A 26807-nucleotide genomic window follows, 5' to 3' on the forward strand; every position below is an offset into this window, starting at 1 on the left:
CAAATTCATGCTGTATTATTGTTCTTAGAAACCCTTACCAAGTTTAACAAAGATGCATATGAACCAGCATAATATGCATTTGCATAAAAATCCGATATCTAAAGATTAGGCATTTCTACAAGAGTTTAATCTAATAATATGTCTCTTACTTCTCTTACAACATCATCCAAGCCTTCCTTAAGGCCACTTTCGATTCGCCTTTTAGGATTGGAGTTTGTGCTAGAAAATAAGGAGCGAGCTATGAAGTCCCACTGCACCACTTCTTCCTCTATTTTGGGGTGAAACTTATTCAGTCCTGGCGGAAGACCTGCAACAAATAAACCAGAATAATCATATTTACAGTAAAAGAATAAAACTCAGAATAAATGTTCACTTAGAACACATTAAGAACACAAATCATGACAGAAAACTTATCTTAACAACCCTGAATTATATTTTTGAGCAGGAGCTGCTTAGACGACTTTAAAATAGGAATGGAGTGAAAATGCATGAATTTAGAAAAGGTCGTAGTGGAAGACAGGAAGAGGCACGTGAAAGAGATAATTATTCACAATGCTTACAAGAAGATTTCTCACCACATGCTTTCGCTGGGGAATTCGAGGAAGACTTCTTCCTGCGTGAAATGAACTACTGTTTCGCAGGCTACATATTGCTCGGATGGAAACACATCATCAAAGATAATATACAGGGTGCAGAAAAAGTTCCTGAACGGTCAAATATCTCGCGAAATTATAGATCACAAAACAAAAACAACACGTGTTAAATAGTTATAAAAAGCTATAGAATTATACCAAACGCAACCCCTTATCTCCGCCCCCTTCGGGGGTACGAGGATTACCTTTAAAATTTTAAATAGGAACCCCATTTTATTGTGTACATCTTGATTTTTTTTACAACATATCAGTACCTTGATATATATATAGATAGATAGATAGCTAGATAGCTAGATATAATTGTATCTAGTTCTATTCTATTGTATGAGCTATTATATTCCATTTTTTTGTTACTAAAATTTGTTTAATTGTGTATGGTCCATATCCAAGACCTCTGTATATTTCGTCCAGCATGTAGAGTACTGGTATGCCTTTTTCTGTTAGCTCGTAAGCAAAAGTTAAATGGTCTACAGATTCTATTTCTTTATTGCATAAACATATTACTATTGGATTTATTTGATACAATTTGCTTAGTTTTAAGAGCTGTAATAAATAACATCTTGTATAGGATAACAATTTTATTTCTATTACAAGTATGTATAAATGTCCAAGTTTTGAGTTCTCGATGTTCACGATATCCCAATAGTATTTACAAAAGCCAGTTTCTATTTTTGGATTTCCATTTATTTATTCTCTCAGTTGATTTTCTTTGACTATTATTTGAAAATTTACAGGATTAGTTTTAATAGGGGTGGGTTCGTGGGCGGCGATTAGAGGGGGCAGTTGCCCCCCACTGTTTTGAAGTGACCCCTGAATGTATATAGTTCTATTTGAAAATGTAAAGTCTTTGTATGTATTACTGGTTCATAGAAAGAAGTGTTTGCCACATAATATTTGCGTTGCGTGAGTACATATTGGTTATTTGTCTTACCGTGGAGTTAAGAAAGCTACAGAAATTTCGTTTTAATTGCAGTTCAGAGCAATTAATATTTAAATTGCGTATTGTTTTAAATATCGTAGCATATGCTTGCAGTATTTACTGTCTTTCATTTTCTAAGAGTAATAACATACATTTAATGGTATGTGTGGAATTAAAAATAAAAGTTGTTCCCTAATTCCCAGTTTCAATATAACTTCCACAAAACAAACCCCATTACAGAACTACTATGATTAATATTATCCTTTCTATTTATTTGGTTTGCAAATTTGTTATTAAATAATCTGATCACACAATATTCCAGACAGAATTTTAAGATGTTCATGAGTAAGGAATCAAATCTCTTCTGATACTTTCGTTGTTTAAGACTAGAAAGGGCTCGTATGTACTTTCGTTCCTCTTGTCAATTTACTTAATAAAATATGAAATACAATATACGGTACAATATACGCACAATAAATTTATAACAAAAGTGTATCAAAAACCCACTACAGGCAGTACCTACATACATCAACAATCAGTGCATCCACAACGGTACAAGGCCAATATTTGGAAGAGTTTCGTTCGTAAGGCATTATTATTTGTGATCGTCCAAGTGATCTCAACGATAGAATAGAGTTTTTATATCAAACAGGACAAAAGGACGGTCATAAGTTGCGTACCATACAAAAAAAGATTTAATCAATCACATAGATCGATGCGAGTTCCTAAAAAAGTTATTTCCAAAGAAGAAAATCATGGATAAGAATTTCTTACTTTCCACAATTATCGACAAAAATTCAACGTATACTTGCAAAACATAATATATCTGGTCCCAGTATCCCCCGAAAAGTTTGGAAAAAACATCTCATCGATTTTAAAAGTCATTTTATTGATCCACTAAATAAGTCAGGTATTTATCGTGCTCTGTGTGAATGTGACTCTTCATATATAAGTCAAACCAAACGCTAAGTTAAAACCTGAATTAAAGAACACCTTAGAGAATCAAAAAAGTAACAAGATGAGGGCATGTCGGGACGGAATTGTCACTTCACGTAAAACAGCATACACATAATATAAAACAGGTTAATGTCATAAGTTCAGGGAGAAAAAAAAGGGGGGAGTTACGAATGATTCTTTATTCATAAATATAAACCGGCTTTAAATCTGGATTCTGGCAATATTGATAAAATCTTGCTACCTATCTTTGATGTGCATTTTGGATCTGGCAACAGTGACGTAGCATAGACATCTTCCAAACTCAACTCCTTCTTTATTTGTTCTACTGTACTCTGCTCGTGGTATTTTAGCATCCTTTACCTTATATTTATTCTGTGGTATGTATTCCTTTTTCCACACCTTTTTTTCTCTCATCTGTTTATATTCATGTTACCTTACCCCTGAAAATGGAACTAGCTTGTTGTATTTCTGGAGAGTATTTAGTTTTTCCATGAGAGAATATACTTGTAAGTAATTAATTTCTTGTTAATTTGAATCATCCTCTCATTTGCCTACATAATGCTAATATTTATAAGTTTATATATTTTAGCAAAATTTAATTCCTTAACCTACATTTTTATGTTGCATTTTGGATGCATCCATGAACATTAATGTACAGTTTGGAGTTCCACATATTTTTATTGATATTTTTCACTATTTCTAAATTTTTCTAAGAAATGTGTGTTGAAATAATTAATTCTATTTGCATTAAGTTACTGTAGTATTGAGTCATATAGCAGGGTATTCATGGGAATTTTTGAGGTTTCAACTAGTTTTAATATTTATAGCTAAATCAGAATCACATTGGTTTCTTCTAATATGGCATTCTTCGGGCAAAATAAACTTTATTAGTTGAGAAAATATTACTTTAGTAGTATTGAAGAGAATTTTAGTTGTTTCTGGTAGAAATATTTCATTTCGCGCAAGATATGGTTCCGTATAAGACTTAATCCAAAATGTATTGAGTAATTATGTTATTTAGACCAGTTGAATTTATGTTTCATTTCTTGGTGCTTAAGTTTTTAGGAAGTTTAATGAAGGAAGCATTAATGGGAATTGGGGATTTCAGGATTGGAGGGCAGATCATTAACAAGATCAGGTATGCAGATGATACGGTTATAATAGCTAAAACCGAAGGAGGACTACAGGAGATGATTGACAAAATAGTTGACACTGGAAAACTGTATGGAATGGAAATTAACATCGAAAAATCGAAAGTCATGAGAATATCCCGTAGAAATGCGTCCTACGGGCTAGAGTAGAACAAATAGAACTTGAAGAGGATGATCATTTCAAGTATCTGGGAAGTATTTTGACGAGAGACACTTACTGCACCAAAGAGATCACGTCAAGAATAGCCACAGCCAAAGATGTATTCAACAAGAAAAGATCACTCTTAACTAGCAGACTTAATATTGGACTAAGGAAGAAATTGGTCAAGTGTTATATATGGAGCATTGGACTGTATAGTTCAGAGACTTGGACATTATGGAAGTTAGAGAAGAAACATTTAGAGAGCTTCGAAATGTGGTGTTGGAGTAGGATGGAGAAGGTAAAATGGACAGAGTAACAAATGAGGATGTTTTCAAAAGGATAGGAGAGAAGACGACGCTTCTAGCCAACATCCTTCGTAGAAAGGTCAATAAGATTGGACACATCTTGCGAAGAAATTGTCTTCTTCATACAGCCATAAAAGGAAAGATGGAAGGAAAGCGAGGAATAGGAAGAAGAAGAACACAATTGATCGATGATTTGAAAAATAGAAGAAAATATTGGGAGTTAAAAGAGGAACTGAAAATTGAGAAACATGGAAGAAATATTTTCAGGTTCAAACTTAAAATTAAAATTGGAAAAGAAAGAAAAAACTCACTAGAAAGGAAAAAACGCAGAATACTTTAATAATAATAATAATAATAATAATAATAATAATAATAATAAGCCTTTAGGAAAGTTGTAATTTATCAAGAATTTTAGATAAGTTTAAAAGATCACGTTTCTAATATATTTTTGTGTCGATATGTAATACTACATATATGAATTGTGAGTCGATTAAACTACGTCAGTTTATTTCAATTTTTGGAATAAAGTTGTTTCCCAGTGAATACGCCCAATAATCATGATTCGAAGAAAACGGAAGTTACGGCTATTAACCTAAATTAGTATATTTAAAATGACAGTAGCTATCTCTGAATCATAATCTTCTTCTAATAACTCTTCTAATAGAATATCTTCTAATAACTCTTAAGAGTCTTCATCCCGGCGAAATTAAAATACCGCTAATTTTACAGTAATTATGTGATATCTTCAAATAGATAAAAGATAATCAAAATGTGGAAAAAGACCGCCCTAGACAATATCAGTTTACATGAGATACCGTTATCACGACTCACTTATCTGCTTTCGATTTCGAGCCATTTTGAAAATCGGCATTTATTTTCGCGTTTTTAAACAGCTGAAAACGGAAAGCCACTAGGTGACTTGTGATAACGGTACCTCAGGCAAAATAATATTGTCTAGGGCGCTCTTGTTCCATATTTTGATTATCTTTTATCTATTTGAAGATATCACATAATTACTGTAAAATTAGCGGTATTTTAATTTCGCCGGGATGAAAACTCTTAAGATACTCTTCATCAACTGCAGATTGCAAGAAAATACTAGCGCATATCTACTAATCGAAATTTGGTCTTCATTTCTTTCTCGCATTGTTCAAACATTTCTAGTGCTTCTTTTTAACTGTGAAACACCTTGTCGTTTTACACTTCACTAAACACAAACCTTGGACACTCCTTTAATTGCATTCCAAAGCAGGCACTCCCATAGGCTGCCTGTAGTGCAATTTTGTAAGATACATATTTCACGCATGTCCTTGCTAATGGCAGAAAATCTTACGTATCAAAACAGTGTAGTACAGAAAGAACGTGTGAAGTTTACAAGCAAAACTAGGCGACTCCACTCTTGACTGGTCAGAAGAGGGTGTTGTTTCAGCAAAATTCAAGAGCCAAATTCTTGCTTTATTTTTTATTTTATTTTTTTTTTTTTTCCACGCAACATGAAGTTTAGTTTTGCCTTCAGTCAAAGCTCTTTCCGAAACAGATTTCTGGCGACGCCTCCAGACAAGTCATGCCGGTTACTAGTTTAGAATTTAAAGCTCGTCTTTCGATAGCTTTCCCGTTCTAGAGATATGAAGACCCTTTTTAAAAATCCTAACCAGTGATGCCAACCCGTGAGAAAAATCGCAGTTTGTGGGATTTTTTGACATCAATTACTCGGAATCGCATAAAGGGAATTTTCGTCGAAATTGCCAACATCTATGGGATTTTTTCTTACATGTATAATCCACGGCAACGAAATTCTCTATTAGCGGGAAGCAGACATAATGACTCATCAATAAGCGTGTCAGTATTGCCAACTTTTAGTCTGTAGTAGTGGCGGGTCCAGGAGGTAGGGGCGGATCCAGAAGGGGAAACTTTCTTATTTTATATATATAAATAAAACCTATTCCAAAGTTTGAAGCTTTTAAAAGTAGCTCTAAGTAGCAATATGACAACTCACCGCCGCCCCCAGAAGTCGGTCCTGGATCTGCCCATGATCTGTAGTCTTTTATCAGCAATGTACATGCTAGTGAGGAGTGACTTAACCGTACACGATTCTTAAAAATCAAGTACTTAGAAACTATTTTTTTTCTCTAGTATTTGAAAAAAAGAAGAAATCAAAACAATTAACGAATGAAAGAAAGTAAAGTAAAGTAAAGTAAAGTGTCAAATGAGAAACAATTTTAAATGTTATACACGAAATGTGAAAAGAATAATACTTTTCCAGTGTGATTCGGGTCTTATAAGGTCACGATACAAAAGTGTGATGGCGTCATTGCATTTTTGACAACATAACAAAATATATTTATTCTCGATTAAGAAAAATAGTTATTCACAAACTATTCTACAAATATGGAAGATCGAAATTTATTGGTAATTCACCCAGAAATTGAAAAAATAATATACGACATATATACGTTTCATTTTCGTATATTATTATTATTATTATTATTATTATTATTATTATTATTATTATTATTATTATTATTATTATTATTATTATTATTATTATTATTATTAATAATAATAATAATAATAATAAATACTAATAATAATAATAATAATAATAATAATAATAATAATAATAATAATAATAATAATAATAATAATAATATTTATTTTAGTGCCATGAACAGCCAGATAGCAAAAATACAGCACTTAGTCATAGAACTAAGGGTTATAACACACATCTTACATTCCTCTTAATTTTAATAACACATTTGTTTCGACGATAGGAGGTCATTGTCTATCTTATTTTATATACATAATTTTATGACTTGTATCTTATCTGGATAAACATAATTACTTCATTATTCATTAAAATAGTCAGTTTTCTTCAAATTGTCCTTAAAACAAGGATACCGTCAAACATACAAATACACTATATAAAATATACATACCTAATAAAATCTATACGTCCATTTAATAAATACAATTATCCCGATAATATATTAAAAGAACTTGTCAGTTTTCTTAAGATTATAGAATTTTTATTCATGGGAACCATTTCCGATGCTTTTCTAAGATTATATGTTGGTACCCTTATACCTATATTATGTAGGCAGTATTCGCTACTATATCTATTATCTAAGATTTTCTGAATAAAGTTTTTCTCTATCATTTTTCTTCTTACATGTAATTCTTGCAACCCCCAGTATTCGTTCCAGTAATCATAACTATGAGAGTAATAATTTTTTTCATATTTCTACACAATAGCCTAATGAAACATTTTTGAACCGATTCAATTTTGCCACATAATGTTGTGGATATATTATTCCATATAATTGCACCAAATTCTAATCTGGGTCTTACAAGTACCTTAAATAGATATACATATGTGTTTGCATTTTTAAACTCAGGCCACTGTCTAAATACAAACCCTATAGTCTTTCGTGTTGTATGTACTTTGTCATTAATGTGATAGTTGAATTTCATATTCATGTCAAATGTTATGCCTAAATCTTTAATCTTTTCAACTTTCTGCAGAGATATTCCATCTATGACATATTTGCTAACATAGTATTGCGTCTTATTGGTATATGAAATAAATTTAGTTTTATTACAGTTTATTTTCAGTAGATTATTTTTACACCATATACTAATACTATCCAAGTCTTTTTGGAGTAAGTAGTTACCGTATTCGCTATTCACTATTCTAAATAACTTCAAATCATCAGCATATAGTAATATATTTGAGAAGTTAACCTTTTCCGTCAAGTCATTAATAAATAATGAAAAAAGAAGTGGTCCTAAAGGAGACCCCTGAGGTATACCATTCTTTATACAGCCAATGCTGGAAGTTACATGACCAATTTTAACTCTATATTCTCTGTTTGATAAATAACTTTGGAACCATCGAATATACTGAGAAGATAGACCAACATTGGATAATTTACGAACTAAAAGTCCATGTTCTATAGAGTCGAAAACTTTGACATATCAATATATATAGTGTCAACCTGTAGTCTATTTTTAAGAGCTAAGTACGTAAAATCTGTAAAATGTACAAGATTCGTAACAATTGATCTGCCTTTATAAAACCCATGCTGAAATTCAGTCAGTTTATTTTTTACATTAAAGTATATATGGTTGTGTATTATTATTTCAAATATCTTACTAAATGCATTAACTAATGTGATTGGCCTATAATTTTTCATATTATTTTTATCTTCTGTTTTATGTACAGGTACAATATATACTTGTTTCCATGTCGATGGAAACTCTCCACATCTGAGTGATTCATTGAATATATTTGCTAGAATGGATGATAACTCAGTACCACATGCTTTCATTATATAGTACGGTATGTTATCTGGACCAGGAGAAGTACTTCCATTGATCAGTTTAATTGCACTAAGGACATCCGATTCAGAAATATTAGGTATATTAATTATATCTCCGCTACAGACAGGTAATGTAGAATACATGTTATGGCCATTTACATGACTTAGTCCCAAATTAAAATTTTCACTGAACATGTCTTTAAATAACTCCACAACATCAGTCTGTGCAGTAGCTACTGTATCATTATATTTCATTTCCTATAATAATAATAATAATAATAATAATAATAATAATAATAATAATAATAATAATAATAATAATAATAATAATAATAATAATAATAATAATAATAATAATAATAATAATAATAATAGTAATAATAATAATAATAATAATAGTAATAATAATAATAATAATAGTAATAATAATAATAGTAATAATAGTAATAATAATAATAATAATAGTAATAATAATAATAATAATAATAATAATAATAATAATAATAATAATAATAATAATAATAATAGTAATAATAATAATAATAATAGTAATAATAATAATAATAATAGTAATAATAATAATAATAATAATAATAATAATAATAATAATAGTAATAATAGTAGTAATAATAATAATAATAATAATAATAATAATAATAATAATAATAATAATAGTAATAATAATAATAATAATAATAATAATAATAATAATAATAATAATAATACAGCGAGGGAATTTAAGATGCAAAATGGAAATTTTTGCCTTTGAAGATGGAATTTTATAGCATTTCAGGTTGACATCACAGTTCCTAACACAGTTCATGACATTTAATACAATCAAGTTAAAGAATCGTGTCGATTTGAATCTGAAGCTCATTCATTGAAAGCTTAAGCCGATTTCTTTGTTTTAGTTCCTAAATATTTTTCGTATCTAATACTTCTAAATATACTAACCCAACATTGTAGTGTCTCCCAAATATTCGGGACTTCCTTTTGAGGCTGAGAACAAAGGAACGTTTTTCCCAAGTACAATCTCGGTTGGATCATTATTTTTCACTTTTAATAATTTCGTCATCATTGCAATATCCCTGTGTAGTTGGAGGTTCTTCTGTTGCAAGTCTTGAATTTTCAGTGCCTGAAATTATAATAACAAGGTATAATATTAGCAAGTACTAAATTATCACAAATAAAAAAGGGTAAACTATACAATACACGCTCCAGCTGCACGTCGGTAAGTAGGACCATCTTAAAAGAGTATAGTGTAGTACAATAGGCAAAGTAGAGTAACGTAGGGATAAGTAGGGTAGGGTGAGGACAGGTTAACTTAAAGTTAGGGAAGATTGGATCAATTTTGTTAAAATTAATAGTGTAATTTCTCGTCTGAGGATACCAACTGGAGGGAGCATTTTAAGATTAACCCTTTAAAAAAATTTAAAAAACACTAATTTTATTAGTGCAAGTTATCTGCGACAACTACCTTCCTCACATTAAGCAAAGTGAAACCCCAGTTCGCAATTGTTAAGAGCCTGACACTATAAACAATACAAAAATTTCCATTGTTGTTTTGCTTGTTTTTCATAAGTGAAAGGAGATAATGAAATGGAACTTACTACAATGATAGATAATGTTATTCTACAACAGAAAATATCAACCTCAAGAATTTTCAGTATTGCTATTTATACAAATTACAGTGTTGCCAGAATAACATTTCTCCCAAAATCTAAGTTAAGGCAGCGACTAGAGGAATGAACTCAACTGCATGTGATTACGTATCATGTCTTAGAATCCTGTGAACTACTTTTTAAATAACATTATTATTTAATTTTAATAACTGTATGTTAAAACTATTTTTTAATTACAAATTAAATACAAATATTATTTAAAAAGTAGTTTACTGAGTTCCATGACAACATGATACGTAATCAAATGCAGTTGAGTTCGTTCCTCTAGTCGCTGTCTTAACTTAGATTTTGGGGGAAATGTTATTCTGGCAACACTGTAATTTCTCTGGATGGCAACACTGAAAATTTTTCAGGTTCATATTATCTGTTGTAGAATAACATTTATGTATGACTGTGGTAAGTTACGTTTCATTTTCTCTTTTCACTTATGAAAAACAAGCAAAGGAAAAATGGTAAATTTTGTATTATATTTAGTTAGGCAGCCTATTAATTTCTTAAGTAAAGGAACAAAGGGAGAAAGAAAGAGAAAATGTAAAAGACCGTATATGTGAAATGTGCGTTAGCTGAAAAAGAAGTTTTACGAGTTTTTGATTTATGTTTCACCTAATTTGCATATATATCTAATTTTTAACAATTAATGTTAAAATAACATTAACAACTGTAACTAAGGAAACAAGGAAAACTTATTATCAAGGAAGAACAACCTGTGGAACAAGTTTAAAAAATATTAAAAACATGGACTTCTTTTGAACTTTGTAACATTATTTACTTACTTACTTTGTCCATTATTTACTTACATTCAGTTCGTATTTACGATTTTGTTTCGGGGGGGGGGCTTTGCTAACTTTGGGGGGGGAGGTTTTACCTGAAAATGTGAAAATTCTGCAAGATATTTCATATATTTTACTATAGTAACTAAGATTTCAAGGGGGAGTTTAAGCCCGGAAGCCCCCCTAAATACGCCACTGCTTACATTATTACCAAATGAAATCATCAATTTTCCAACATATGAATATTAACGCACAAATAATTATAAAAGATAACTGTAGATATATTTTAGAGAATAAATACTATATCTATAAACATTATTTACAAAAGGCGGTCAGAGATACTAATTTATTTTATGTAATGCAATTTATGCTTCATTATGAAAATACTAATGGACTATACGTAAACTATGAAGTTACACAATAATTAATGAACATTAATTTATTACTAAACATATCTCCCATGTACTAATCATATCGTATACTGATCATATCATTACATAAACAGAAACAAAAACAAAACCAAAATATATTTTATACAATGGAAAACTTACGTAGACGATATGGACTAATGTCCACATTTTTTAAAAGCACCATTATGGTGTTCAACTTGAACATGAGGTACCACATGGTACCTTCACGCAATCTATGAATTATTTTTGTAAATTTTGTTCATCGTTGTATTAATATTTTACATACGAGGTGTGTTAGAAATATAATTAGACTGGCCACAGTATGCACGAATCGATAAGTGCCTCCACCTTTAGACAGAAGTTAATCCTTGCTGTTGACTCAATACAAGTTTGAAATTGCTCCAGTTACTACACGCAGGCACGTAGCCAAGGAGGGGGGGGAGGTCCGGAGTCCCCTTCGAAACCAGAAATGAAAAAAAAAATAAGGCAGGATGAAACAAAAAGAAACGAGTAAAAGAAGAATTCGTGTTAATAAAAAAAGCTACAGCAAGATTTTGGTTACTCTTTCTTATGAGGAGATTTGTATTACTTGCAATACATGGTGTTGAATGAGCGGGATATCCTGGAAAAGTCAGGGAATTTGGAATTTCTAGAAAAGTTACGGAATTTTCAGAATTTCTGCTACTAGTCAGGGAAATTTCAAGCTTTCAAAAGCATAGTGCCGTTCTGTAACAGTGTGGACATTTTTCGTTATCATAATTTTTCGTTATCGCTTCTCTGCTGCATCAAACATGTTATTTCAGAAAAAAAGTTTTCTACTGCTCCTTTAACCCGTCATTTCGAACAGAGAGTAGTTGACGGAATAATTAAAAAAAAAAAAAAAAAAAAAAAAATGGAAAGAAAGTTCTGTTAATATTTGATTCAACAGAGAAAGGGACGCCGATATTGTAAAATATTTTATGAGACATTATTGAATATGTACTTTTATAATAGTGGATATGTACTTTTTATAATAGTTGAGGTTATAATGAAAGGAAAATTGTTCTATTTGAACGAACAAAGGAAGGAACGTAAATATTGTAAAATCTTTTTCAATACTTTTTTTTAAAATTCTTTTACTCGAGATTTCTTCATAGTTTGTTATTAAAATACTTACTAACATATCCTCATTTTATTGTCCTAACAAACCAATATAGTATGTCACCAGTAAAATAGTTTAGATTGATCGAGCTCCACAGTATTTCATGAACCCCCCCCCCCCACTCACGAAATCCTGGCTAAATGAACCGATGTATGTTGCTAGTAAAATAATTAAGAATGATCGAGCTCCTGGTGTGATGACCACAGTATTACATGTTACGGAATCCCCCCCCCCCCCGCTTTACGAAATCCTGGCTACGTGCCTGCTACACGATTATTGAGAACGTTTTAAGTGAAGCTGTGATTGTGAGATGCGTTACAAAAATGGAACGGCAAACTTTTGAGAAATGTTATGCCACTGAATTTCCTGTAAAGCTTAGTGAATTTGTTACTGCGACTTATGAAAAGTTACAAAGAGCTTATAAAGAACATTTCCTATCCAGGGCGCAAGTGTTCAAATGGCACAAGTCCCTTTTAAAAGAGCGAGAGCAAGTAGAATACGAACAAGCGAGAATAAGCAAGTGCAAAATCAAATTGATTTTTTTTTTTTTTTTTTTTTTTTGACACTCGGGAGAACGTCCACACGGAATTTGTGTCAGCAGGACAAACTATCAATCAAAAGTTTTATCGGGAAGTCCGTGAAAGATTTAGGAAAAGGGTGGCATGTGTGCGACCGGACATGGCGCACACTTGGATGCTGCACAATGTTACATGGAAGTTTTGATCAATGAATTTTTGGCAGAAAAGAAAACATTCGTGTAGTTCCAAATCCTCCTCCTATTCGCCGAATTTTAATGTCTGTGACTCCCTTTTTTATTCCTCTTGTTCAAAAATCACTTGAAAGGGCTCATTTTGGTACTTTAGGTAATATCCAGAAAAGCGTAACCATGAGGTGACAGGTATTCCAGAGAAGCCTTCCAGCACTGCTACAAACAACGCATCCACTGATGTGTAGCTGCCCCCCAAGGGGTCTATCTTGAAGGAGATAACCTTGATTTATAAAAATAATCAAATTCATCGTTAACAGAAAATCAGTCGCGTTACATTTCTAACACACCTCGTAGAGTGATACTTCGTTCTAAAGCAGTAGCGTAGCCAGGATGTGTGGTTGGAGGGGGGGGGGCTCAAGTGCTGTTATAAGTACATATAGAAAAATTACAAACAAAAAAAATATATAAACATAAAAATATATAAAATAATTACAAACATCAAAAGTACCAAAGTACATTGTCGGACCTCTTTGCGGGGGCGACCCCTCTGCCTCCTTCCCTACGCCACTGTTGTAAAGTGTCTTCTCTTGGGAGTAATGCATGTTACGAAAGTAAAATTTTCGCTAAAAATGCAAGACTTGTGAGCGAATATTAGATTAAAAATCATAAAATGCACGAGAAAAACTCGTAATAATCTTATCCGACATACGAATGCAAAATATAAAATTTGTAAAAGCGTTTTGCTAGAAGCACATTGAGCGGCAAACGGTAAGTTAGCCACTGCCAACCTTGACCCTATGTTGTAATTAGTCGTTTTGCCTAGTATTTGCCAAGTTACTCAACTCTCAACATTGGTCGTACCTTGTACTTAGCCGCTTTGCCTAGCATTTGCCAATCAACTCTATTGTCAACATAACCCCAACGATAGGAAATGCCAGGTGTAAACTATTAGGCAAATAATGGGAAATTGTTGGCGAGATGTTACGGATATGGGCGCGGATAGAGATACTGGGAATGGTATTATATATACCGGTATATATATATATATATATATATATATATATATATATATATATATATATATATATATATATATATATATATATATATATATATCCGCGTAGCCCTCTATGCGTAGTCTCAACAGAGCAATGTATCAGAACAGAGAACATCCCGAAGATAGTGTTACATACACTCTCATATCCTTACTCTCATGCCAGTAAAAGTTCTTCAAAAAGAAAATAAACCGTAGTTTGATTTCTATTTGCGTATACAGTATCATCATCATAAATATTCTACCATTATTGGTAGGTCACTTGCTTCAACTGAGAACCTTCCATGCTCCACAGTCTTCCGCTAACCTCTTCGTCTTCACGTAAGATTTTTTCTGTTTTGATATCGTCCATTTATTGTAGCCTTTTCCGCCTCTTCCCTCTCTTTTTTGCCCCCATACCCTCTAGCACGTCCCTCATGATACAATTCCTTCGTAGCCAATGTCCCAACCAGTTTCTCTTCCTCTTCTTAATAATATCTAAAATTGTTCTTTACTCTTCTACCATTTCTAACACTCCCTCAACCGTTTTTCGCTCGACCCACAGCTAATTTCTTCCATTCTTCTCCACATACACATTTTGAAAGCTTCCAGCCGTTTTTAATCTTTTGCGTAATGTCCCCGTTTCTGACCCATATGCTCCACACGAAACATTTTATGAGTCTTTTTCTCAACTCTTTATTCAAAGTCCCACGAAACAGTCTTTTCTTCCTCCTAAGGGCTTCTTTCGCTATTCCTATTCTTGCTTTTATTTCACGTTCACATTTCATATCATCACTAATTATGCTACCCAGGTATCAACTATAATATGTCACATGTTCTATTTTTTTAGCCACATGTTCTATTTTCTGCCCTTCTACTTCTATATTTGACACTGGCCGCTTTGTTCCAATCACCATAGCTTCTCTCTTTCTCGATATACAGTATAGTAGTTAATTTATTCCATTGCTTTTTCCACTAATTCCATTGATTGATTGATTGTAAAGTATTTTTACCTGTGTTATTTGTAAGAAAAATTACCTTCCTTCTGTTACCTGCTGATGCAACCTTGGTTTCACTGGAGTTACATAAATGCTCACCCCCCATATTTTATATGTTTGTTTCAATAGTGCGATAAATTAATGTGTCTTATAAATAACATTCTCGTCTTTGGTTTGATAGTATTACATTTCATCGATGATATATCGAATATATGAATAAAAGTATAAGAACTATTGTACAGCTTTTCATTTAAAAAAAAATCATATTTACGGATACTTTTTTTTTTTTTTTAAATAAAAGGTATAATTTATTCGCAATATGATGTTTTAATTTAGTATAAAGCAGGGATGCAAATAAGCACTAGCCCACTCGCCCGGGGCGAGTGGTTCATCGGTGCGGATGAGTATTTAATAGCATACCGAAAGTAAGCGAATGATATCTATTGTGGGCTAGTAGCTTTTTTCTTGGGCTAGTAAAATTTTGTTGCTTATTTGCATCCCTGGTGTAAAGCATTTTAATGAGAAAAAATATCTCGAAAATACCTCCACAACCCTGTGCTAATATTCCTGAGCTTTTAACGAAAATGTCAATTATATTTTCGAACAACAGCGGCTAAATTCTCATTGTTAATATGTTGAATACCCGTCCTTCTATAGCTGAAGAATAAATTGCTGCAGTTTGTTAGCATATGCATCGAATTTAACAGCAGCCCACGGCGAGAAGATTCACAATGTCAGATCACATTATCTCTGTGGTCATTCTGCCCGGCATGAAATTTGTGAACTGTTTCTACCTTTTTACACATTACATAAGATTATATACTACACAATATATTATTGTTCGTTCCGACCACAATGTGTCCCCATGACAGCTACGAAAGTCCCGACTAAACTCAGAAATTGACACACAACCTTGTGTTTTTATTGCTTCGGGAGGGGCTTTGCTAACTTTATTTCTGGAAATGTGGAAATTCTGCAAGATATTTTATTTATTTTATAGTAAATAAAATTTCGGAGGCTTAAGCCCGGAAGCCCCCCCCCCCCCTAAATATGCCACTGATTGGAACACTTGATATTTTATTTTGCCCTTCTCTGAGCTGATTGTGTCATGATTTAAGAACGACAATGTCTTCTTTTGAATCCATAAGCACATTTCGAGACAACAAACCAGGATGTGAAAAGATGATACAGTACTAATTTTACCTGTATATACATAGATATGAGTAGCAATATTGACAAAACACAAAGCTATTCCATGTATCTTAAGCAGACTGATCTAATATTACTATACGACAAAGAACAATGGGTTAATTTTTTTACATCAAGTAATTTATGTAATAATTCACTCAAGTAATGAAAATAAAGCTCAACCAAGCATTAGTAACAATCTTTTAATATTACTGTAAAATAATTAAAATATTAAAACGGATAATTACTTTCATGTAATTATGAATGCGGTAAAGGTGGTCGTGCTGTTTGACTGGATGCAGTGTGATCGCCCTATGAACTTCCTTCTGTTTCAGGTTGCCCGTAAATGCTTCATTTCCACTCGAATTGTGGTAGAGAATGGCCTGCATCTGCAAAGTGAAACAAAATTATAACTCAATAAACGTGAAATAAAAGAGAGATGTTATTACGTCAAAGTGAACCCTCCAATAATGTCGTTAGCACAAAAACTCAATAATGTTTTCTATACCTTGAAAGTTATTAATTTTTTTTTTTTTTAATTTTTATTTTGGTATCCCTCAATCTTTGTTAATGTATGGTATCATCTTATGGGGAAATAATTCAAGAAGTAAATTAATCTTCCATATTAAAAAAAAAAGTCAGGGTATTACCCAATGCGAGAGTAAACGAACCATGTAAAAAAAAAACATAAGACTACAAATATTAACCACTCCCATGTCTTTATGTGTTACAATTATTAATTTTCACGCGCCAGAATCTTAATACATTCTTTGGAAATAAAGGAAACTATCATTGTCATAATACTAGATATAGGGACAATTTCCATATTCAAAATCACCATACAGTATTATTCCAAAACGGCCCCATATCCTTAGGCCCAACATTATATAATAACCTTCCTAAAGATATTCGTAACATTGAATCAATGAATGTATTTAAATCAGTTACAAAGAAGTATCTATTGGACAATTGTTTTTATTCAGTAGAGCAATACCTGTCTGCTAAATGCAGCTTGTAGATTGTGTGGTGTAATTTTGTCTCACTTAACACCATTGCGTTATTGTTTTTTAGTATGTAATAAGTATTTCTTTGTATCTCATTTATTGACGTGTCCGATTCATACGGTCGTCTTTTTGCGAGTTTCATGTATAACAGAATCTTCTGATATACTGAAAATAGTTTTTCTTTTCTTTTTTTTTCTTTCTTTCTTTTTCTTTTTCTTTTTTTTTAAGAATGCTTATACGCTTATGTGTGCTCTTCAAATAAAGCAATGTATCCCCACTTAGAGCGTACAGATTAAGAATAGAGATGATATTGATACAACAGTTAAATTCGCATATTGGTGGGTTAGAATGTAGGATAACGTGAGAAATCCCACCTTGTTTGCTCCCCATAGAAACTTTCACATTCCCCCAGGTTTTGGATCGAATAGAGGCCCTTTGTATCAAAGTGAGTGCTCTAAAACTTTCCCACCGTGTCTCTTCCTACTAATTGTCATTTTCAAGTGATTATCTCTCGTAATAAGCCCATAATTACTTGGTCCTTGGTTCAAGGCATTTATGCTTAATCTCAATTGTATTCCGTAACTTCAACTGCTATTAAATTGTCTTCTTCTTCTTCTTCTTCTTCTTTTATTCATAGCAGCTTAAACCACAGGAAACCGCACCTGGCCACCTTTCTCCTGCTCTAGTGGCGTATCTCGCCTACGGCTAGTGTACTAAAGCCATAAACATTAAATGAACAAAAATAATTCATTATGGCAATTAAATATCAATTTTGTGAAGTTAAGTAGACTTTTTTTTTTTTTTTGTCGTAAGCAGAGTAAGCAATAACAATACTTTTCAGGAAGTAGAAAAAAAGGATTTATATATAGACTATAACATTTGTAAACTCTTTTAAAAATATGCTTTTTGTTTTTGTTATTTACTAAGCCAAAACAAAATGACGACAAAATAAAATAGTTTTACAAAAATTAAAAACAGTGCTGATATGTAACACATTGGGATTTAAAAAAAATGTGTTTATAAACTAAATTTTTAATAAGCGAACATTAACATTTTAAGTAAAATTGTTTTTAGCTTTGCTTTTAACTTCAGCAAAAAATAGAAACATATATCCTGAATGTAATTGGGCTCTAAAAACATAACAAAAAGTATTTACTTTTTTACGTGTCTAAAATAAAGAAATAATGCTTCTTTAAAAACATCGTTAAGACATTTAAAAAAATAATTAAAGATAAAAATACATTTCACTAAATAAAAAATCTAAATCTCTCAATAGGCGGGCCACTTCCTGGTCAGTTAAGATCTACAATAGGTAAATTTGACACTTCATAACATAAAACTATTCATTACGAGCAGGGCCGTGCCGTGGAAAATCAGCGCCCGGGGCGAGAGTATACGACGGCACCCCCATACATATATTCCAAGCAATTTTTCCTATCTTTTTTCTTTTTTCTCCCGAATTTTTTGTCCCTTTACTTCGGCGCCCGGGGCCGTCGCCCCGCTCGCCCCCTCCCCCCCTACGGCACGGCCCTGATTACGAGCGCGGAGCCGACCAAAGAAATGGGAGATAGTGTGAAGAACGAAATGGTGCAATGTGGTGAAACAGTGGACATGACACAAGAATCAGGTGCGCATCCAGAATTATGTGTTGGGAGAGGTCCAATACCATATGACACCACGTCTATATAAAATTGAACCCTTGTTATTCTACCACCGAAAAGACAATAGGTAGTTGTTAAGTACAGCCATCTATATTCTCAGAAAAAAATATAGAGATAGTTGTTTCTGTAAGAAAAAAAAAAGGTGCAGATGAAGTGTAAGAATAAATCTTTATGATACATCAATCATTTCTGCGAAACAGGTGTAATTTTATTAACAAAGTGTACAAATGTATGTAGAATTATGATTTTTTTTTTTTTTTTGATCGTACCCAGTTGACTCTCGCGTGGGTACATCTCTGCACAAAACAGAAAGACGTAGGGGAACTATTATTATTATTATTATTATTATTATTATTATTATTATTATTATTATTATTATTATTATTATTATTATTATTATTTAATCATGCCTGTTGTTCTGCGTGGTTGCGAAACATGGTAGCTGACTCTGAGGGGAGAACGTAGACTGAAAGTATTTGAGAACAAAATCCTGAGACGAATATTTGGAACGGGAACGGGGAATGGCGAAACTTACGGGAACGAGGAATAGCGGAAACTTCATAACGAGGAACTACATAATTTATACGGTTTACCCAACATTGTAAGGGTCATCAAGTCTAGCAGGCTTAGGTGGGCAGGTCATGTAGCTAGAATGGAAGAAAGTAAAAACGCTTTCAAAGTCTTGACTGGAAGACCAATCAGAAAACGACCATTAGGAAGACCTAGGCGCAGATGGGAGGACAATATTAAGATGGATATCGCAGAAATAGGAATACAAAGTAGAAACTGGATCCAATTGGCTAAGGATAGAAGTCAGTGGAGAGCTTTTGTGAACGCGGCATTGAACCTTCGGGTTCCACAGGCCATAGAGTTAATTATTATTATTATTATTATTATTATTATTATTATTATTATTATTATTATTATTATTATTATTATTATTATTATTATTATTATTATTATTATAGGTATTCTGGCATTATTGGCAGATCACTTGCCTCAACTAACGTGACTAGCTTCCATACTCCACGGTCTTCGCTAACCTCTGTCTTACGACTTTTCTATTTTGATATCGTCCATTAACTGTAGTCACCTTGGCCCTCTCCCTCTCTTTCGTGCTATCATACCCTCTAGCTCGTCTCTCATGATACAGTTATTTAATAATAATAATAATAATAATAATAATAATAATAATAATAATAATAATAATAATAATAATAATAATAATAATAATAAACATTAGTATCGTAAATTTGAATTAAACAGTAAATTGTAACAGGATTTCATTGTTTTATATTGAAATGTAAAATTATATAGAATTATAGCTACAATAATTATACAATTCTCCAAATTACTAGAATTCTGATGAAGTCTACACACAAGTTTGGAGTATCAAGAATTTGACACACAAGTTCAAATACGAAAAGCAAGGATGGAATATCAAAAAATAAATTTATTTAATTATAATTTATCCAATTAAAGTTTCATCTTTATGGAACACTAGGCAGATAGGCTGAAATCTTCCTTCGGACAGAATACATACAGTACATCAGACAAGATAATTTCGAAAGAAAAAAAAAAACTTTTAATCCACTCCATACAGGGACGGCGATTAGGGAGCAGGAGGGTGCAGTTGCCCCACAGTTTTTTTTTGAATTGACCCCTTATTGTATATAGTTTCATTTGAAAATGTAAATTTTTTGTATGTATTACTGGTTCATAGAAAAAAATGGTGCCATATAATATTTGCCGTTGTGTGAATACGTGTTGGTAATTTGTCTTCCGGCGGAGTTAAGAAGGATAAAGGAATTGCGTTTTAATTGTCAAGGAAAATGGCCCAAAAATTAACCTATTGGAGCGCAACAATTCCAGCGGACTTTCATTTCTTCTTACAGGGGCTCAATATGTTTGTCAGCCGCTTTGAAACTAATTGAGAGAATATTTTGCAAAAATAAATAAATAAATAAATAAATAAAAATAAAAATATTTTACAAATTATTCTTTAATTGCACAAGAATTGAGTTCCTAAAATGCCTTTTTTCTTTCTTATAGTAAGGAATATTGACTGAAAAGAAAGTAACAAGAAACAACTTCTACCTTCTTACACCTTTGTTGTTTAAGAGTTGAGTTGAGTTGATTTTGAGTTTAACGTCCCGTTCAGCAGCTAGGCTATATGAGACGTGGACCTACTGATTAACGTGGAATCCGAACCACATGAGCTCCCGCCGGGGATCGAACCCGGGTCTCCTGCGCCAAAGGCGCGTACACTAACCGCTTAGTTCGTTGTTTAAGAGTACAAAGGGCTAGTACCTACTTGCGTTGCTCTTATCAATTTACTTAATAAAATATGAAATACGAAATATGGTATTTTAACTGAAAAATGTTGTATCCTATTAGTTATGCAACCTTTCCTCTAAGAAAGTGTTAGAAACAACCAGGAAAACTAACATTGATATACAAATATTCAGATTATCTATTGCCCCCAACTTTTAACGTCCAATCGCCGCCACTGACTCCATAGACAATATATCCGTAATTATTCATATTGAGGCAATACCTCTCATATTGTTGCGTATAAATTCCGCCTCCTTCAGAAACAGCCTTCCTTTATGTTTTTTTTTTTTTTTTTTTAAAGCTATAAGTCAAATGAAGGGTTATTTCCTATGCAATTGAGCCCATATCACACTCTGAGGAAACGCCTACTCGAACGAAAATCATTTGAAAAACATGAAAAGACGTCAAAGAGGAAAGAAAAGAAGGTGGGTGGAAATCAGAATGTCTTCTGTTTTTTTTAACAATTTTTTTCCTTCCTTCCTTCCAGCATGAATAACAGCGTTGCCACTTTCTTTCAGATCTGCTGAGTTTTTATACCTCAACGGGTTGAATCTAAAAATACCCACCTGCGACGTCTGGATAGGTTTTGATAACGTAAGTGAAACAGATATTGAGTGGAAATGAAAACCAATACCTGTTTTACTACATTTTACTTCATGACTGAATCTTAAAACGCTGCAGTTTCTTACTTGAAAATTAATACGTTACACGGCCAGGTTTCAAGACGGTTTCTAAGCTCTATCTGGCTTAGTGGTTAGAGTTTTAGCCTTTTATTCTGGAGACATGGTTCGACTCCCAGTGTGACCAATGTAATTTCTGTCCCACGTTAACCAAAATGTTAACGTTTCATGTTAAGTTGATTATGAAAGGTACGATAGATGTTCCAGTAATCAGCCATTTCCTAATTGTCGACCATGTAGCATTTAAAAGTTCGATATTACATCAAGCAAATCGTCGCTTTTTAGCAAACGAAAATCTAAAACTGAGTTCCTGATCAGTGATGCCAACCCGAAACGTTATAAAATCCCATCTCGAAAGGCAGAAATTCCCATTTTGCCATGGGATTTCCCACGCTATACTAATAAAATTTTGATAACTTAGAAAATATGAACAATGAAATTAGTGTATATCAGTTATTTTCTTTAATAGATGAGTGAATTATTCACAAATTCTGATCGCCTACGTTTATCAAACTGTTTATGAACATGTATTTTCCTTAATTGAAAGAGTCAGAATTAAAAATGCTGATGAAATTAAGTACATTTTGTTGTGAGTTTATTATTTCCTTCACGGTTTTGTGCGATAAGCTTCTATTAACAGTAATGAAACTAGATCAACTTCATTATCCAGTAATTTCGTATGGAACGATTTGAAAGTTGGATATTTCTCATATTTTCTTTCATTAATTCTGTTCTTTCTTTCATTGTTTTTCTCTCTCTCTCTCTTTCTTTTAATACCAATGTATGATACAACTAACGTTCCTTAATGTTTTTTTTTTTTTTTTAAATTCACAAGTCACTGCATAAACAATGTTAATACTGACATGCATTTTATAGTAATAAAATTTGACAATTAGCACTAATTTCAAGATTTACCTACTCCTCGCTCATAGACAATTTTGTTGGCGTCTGTAGAATATATATATGAAAAATCCTGCTATTTTTTTAAATGAAATTTCCTTTGATCTCATTGCGAGAAATCATGGAATTTTTTCTCCATGGGTTGGCATCACTGGTTCGTATAATCAGCGTCAGAGGTTCTACTCTGATATACCTCTGGCTAAAAAAATTATTTTTTCCTTTACAATATGTCGAGTGCATATTTAACTTTTAAAAAAGAAAGCACAAAAAAAGAAAGAGAACCTCTTTTATTACTGTTAGCTGTAACAAAGTGCTTTTTTTTTTCCCAATGCATATAGAATATTGTTTTGTTATATTTATCTTAATAATATTACACCAGCACCAATATTGGGGAGAGGACTTCGATTCTTATCCTTTCCATCTTAATGATTGCCATCATTTACGAGTAGTTAAATACTTAAATCTGGTATATAACCATATTTCCAGCGAATTGGAGTTTACGACTGACCCACACTCCACTACGACATGTCATTATAACTCTTGAACTTAAATTTAAAGAACAAAGTGTGATAATCGTGAAAAAAAGAAGAATAATCCTAGATTTTAACGGATTTCCACGTTTCATAGTCCCTACATGCAAAAAAAAAAAAAAAAAAAGTGCGTCCAATCGCCTAGAAACCATATCGTTTAATTGTAATGAAAATTTAAGAACAGAGTTTTAAAAATTACATGTACTCGTATATATTTTATAAAAGACGAAAAATTTTACTCTAATAAAGGAAAAGAAGACTGAATTTGCAAAACTCATTTTTGTATTATTATTTTGTGGCAATTTAAAAATGTGAATATTAGGTGATGGGAATCTAAATGTAACAAAAGAATTTTAGTCTCGGGCGATCACGTATCCTCTCTTGTTATTTACTACCATTAGGAGAAAAAACAAAGTGGACCTCAGGCTCCAGAATGATGCAATTTTTCTAATATAAAAGGTACACGAGAGGACAGTGGGGATGGAGGTTCACATTAAGACTCAAAACAAAAAACTCCCAATAATCGTAACTCGAAGAATGGGTGGACGACGGAGAACTGAACTCAAATCCTGTTTAATGTAAGTTGTATTTTTCATTCACAAAACGCTGTTATTTTGGTAACCCAAGTTTGGTTTCCTTGCGATAAAGTTAACCCTCAAAATTAATGGCTATCTCTTTTTATATGTAATCATTAAATTGATTTCTGTAATTACCTTGGCAAAGGGGAAAATAAAAACACTTGTCTTTTGTTTTAAATACCATCCAATAACTTATTAAGTTAATACCAGGTGGTAACACTCATCCTCTCAAAATCTAACCACTATATTACCGCATTATTTAAACAAAAACATATTTGGACCAAACTTTAAACATGGTTTTCACAAGGTTTTTTAAATGATTTTCACAACATGGAGTTTGGAATTGTCTGCATAACACCCAAAAATAACGATAATTTACTGGAGGGTGAAAATCGAAAATTGTGAGTTTTTCGAAAACGGCTCTAACGATTTTTTTAATGTTCCATACATGAATACTTCATTAACAACCGTGTAATATAGTGCAAGTCATCTAAAACAAAAAAATAAATCCAGGACGCTCGGAAGCAAATCCATTTTTTAAAGATATTTTTTTCAAAAATGACTCATGCGATTTTGTTCAAATTTCGATTCTCTCAAAAACGACTCAGGCAAATTTCATAAATATTCGTAAATAGTTCAATAATAATTCCCGCATCACTTGATTTAATTTAAAGTGGGAGCAAGAATGTGTAGTGCCGCAAATTCGCAAACTATTTTTTGCGAATAATTATTTCTTTTCTTTTTATTTTTTTTTAAAACTGCAACAGAATTCGTATTTCATTTACTTCTTTTAAAATACAAATTCGTGTTGAGTGTTCTTTTTTTTCCTAGCTGGAAACCAGACATCCTGTCTGCCTTCACCGAGTTCCCCCTTTCTGACCTGTAGGTCAACCGCAATTAAGATAAACATTCTCCCCTTCTGGTTCGATACAGAAGCTTAGTTTTTTTTTATATTGATGTAGTCTTTTAACAAGTTAGATTATTATTATTAGTGGTAGAATACTGTTAAGAAAACCCATATAGTTTGTGTATCTTTAAAATGTCATTTTTGCTTCTGAAAGAAGATTCTTTTCGTTCTTCAGAACATTAAATATATATGTGTGTCTTTGGTCGAAAACGAGTAAGATAAACTGTTGAAGGGTCTTGAGTTCATTATGTATAAAACCTTTCAAGTTTATTACTTGAAATCTTTTATGTTTAGTATATGTTTATAGTTTAAGATACTATTTGTACCATTCTCTGTAATATCTCGATGTAATCTCATTCTTCCAGAGAAAGGGGCTCACACACCTAAACTCAAGGACTACACATCACACGCACACGCATGCGCACACACAAAATCTTATCTTTTGCCTGGCTCCGCCCAAGGCACCTTGTACTAGCCAATCTAGATGTTAATGGCATGGCTCGTTCCAATAGTTAGTCGCTCCACCCCTCAGAGTGGAACTCTTCCGAGGTCATCTGCACCCGAAGTCGTGTGCAAAGCCAATAATCTTTCTTTTCAGGATACTGGTCCCCCTCGGGCTCCGCCCTAGGTACTTTTTAGATCTCCACGCATGCTCAACCTCTGACCTTACGGTCCTCGTGCAACGTTTGCTCACGTTACTATTTTGCACACAGACCGTAAATTGGTGCCGCTTGCACCTCCGACCGAGGCCCTTAAAAACGCATGTTTTGGCCTCTCTCGTCGGACAACGTCCCTCTCCTGAACCCCTCAGAGACGTGCAGACTACGAGGAGTACGCAATTCGTTAGGTACGTCTCAGTTCAGGAACTTATCACGAAGAAGTCTCTAGTTGTCCATCCCTCTGCCTTCCAACCTCTCTGCCTCTACGGAGGCCTGCCTACTCACTCTATTGGTTACCTACCTCACTACCTTGGTTTACCCAGTACTTGGCAATCTGTTTCTGAAAGCTCGATGGCTCAGCCAGGGTTCTCCCATAATTGCTGGTCGGCTTAGGAAACTGACGGTCAAAGTACTACCCTACCTAATCCTCACAGTAACTTGGCAATCTGTTTCTGAAAGCAAGACGGTTCAGCCAGGGTTCTCCCATAATTGCTGGTCTGCTTAGGAAACTGACGGCTAAAGTTACCTCCTTCCGAACTTGGCAATCTACTTCCGCAAGTTTCGCTTCAGCCCGGACTCGCTCCAGAAACTGCTGGCAAGCTTAGGAAGTTGACGGCTAAAGTTCTGTCGCACCCCTATTTGATGTGTGTTTTAACAGACTCTAAGTTTATTGCTTAGCTGGCCTAAAACGCACCGGTAATCAAATAGTGACTCCCTGTTTGATGTCTGTTCGCAGACCGGTAGATCAAACGGTAAACCCTTACACCTTCCTTGTTTGATGTCTGTTCGCAGACCGGTAGATCAAACGGTAACCTTAATTCCTTCTGGTAACCAACTTTGTTTGATGTCTGCCTAGCAGACCGGTAGATCAAACGGTAACCTTTACACCTACCCTGTTTGATGTCTGTTCGCAGACCGGTAGATCAAACGGTAACCTGTTCCTAACCTCTGGTAGCCTACCCTATTTGATGTCTGTTCGCAGACCGGTAGATCAAATAGTATACCTCTTACCTACCTACCCACTAGGACTGATTCGTGCCCTCCCAGTCTAGTGCAGTTTTGTTTTATTTGTGAAAAGTGCTACAGTTAGTTTGTTTTATTCAGTGACATTCAGTGAGTTATTTTTACTACCTATTGGAACGTCGCCACGTAAGTTAAACTCTCTTATATATAGACA

General features: G+C 33.1%; 1 protein-coding gene across 1 annotated transcript in view; it reads right to left on the reverse strand.

The window, feature by feature from the left end:
• The window catches only part of Chsy (Chondroitin sulfate synthase), a 186493-nt gene that overhangs the window by 11002 nt on the left and 148684 nt on the right, over window positions 1–26807 (reverse strand). Inside the window, exons 3-5 of the mRNA XM_081733472.1 lie at window positions 16626–16766; window positions 9401–9581; window positions 150–307 (exon numbers count right to left, since the gene is read on the reverse strand). Of these exons, the coding sequence (XP_081589598.1) occupies window positions 150–307; window positions 9401–9581; window positions 16626–16766 (480 nt within the window). The remainder of the gene's footprint in view (window positions 1–149; window positions 308–9400; window positions 9582–16625; window positions 16767–26807) is intronic.

Source organism: Thermobia domestica, chromosome 12 (assembly GCF_964235325.1).
Source record: "Thermobia domestica chromosome 12, izTheDome1.hap1.1, whole genome shotgun sequence".
NCBI classification, from domain to species: Eukaryota; Metazoa; Arthropoda; class Insecta; order Zygentoma; family Lepismatidae; genus Thermobia; species Thermobia domestica.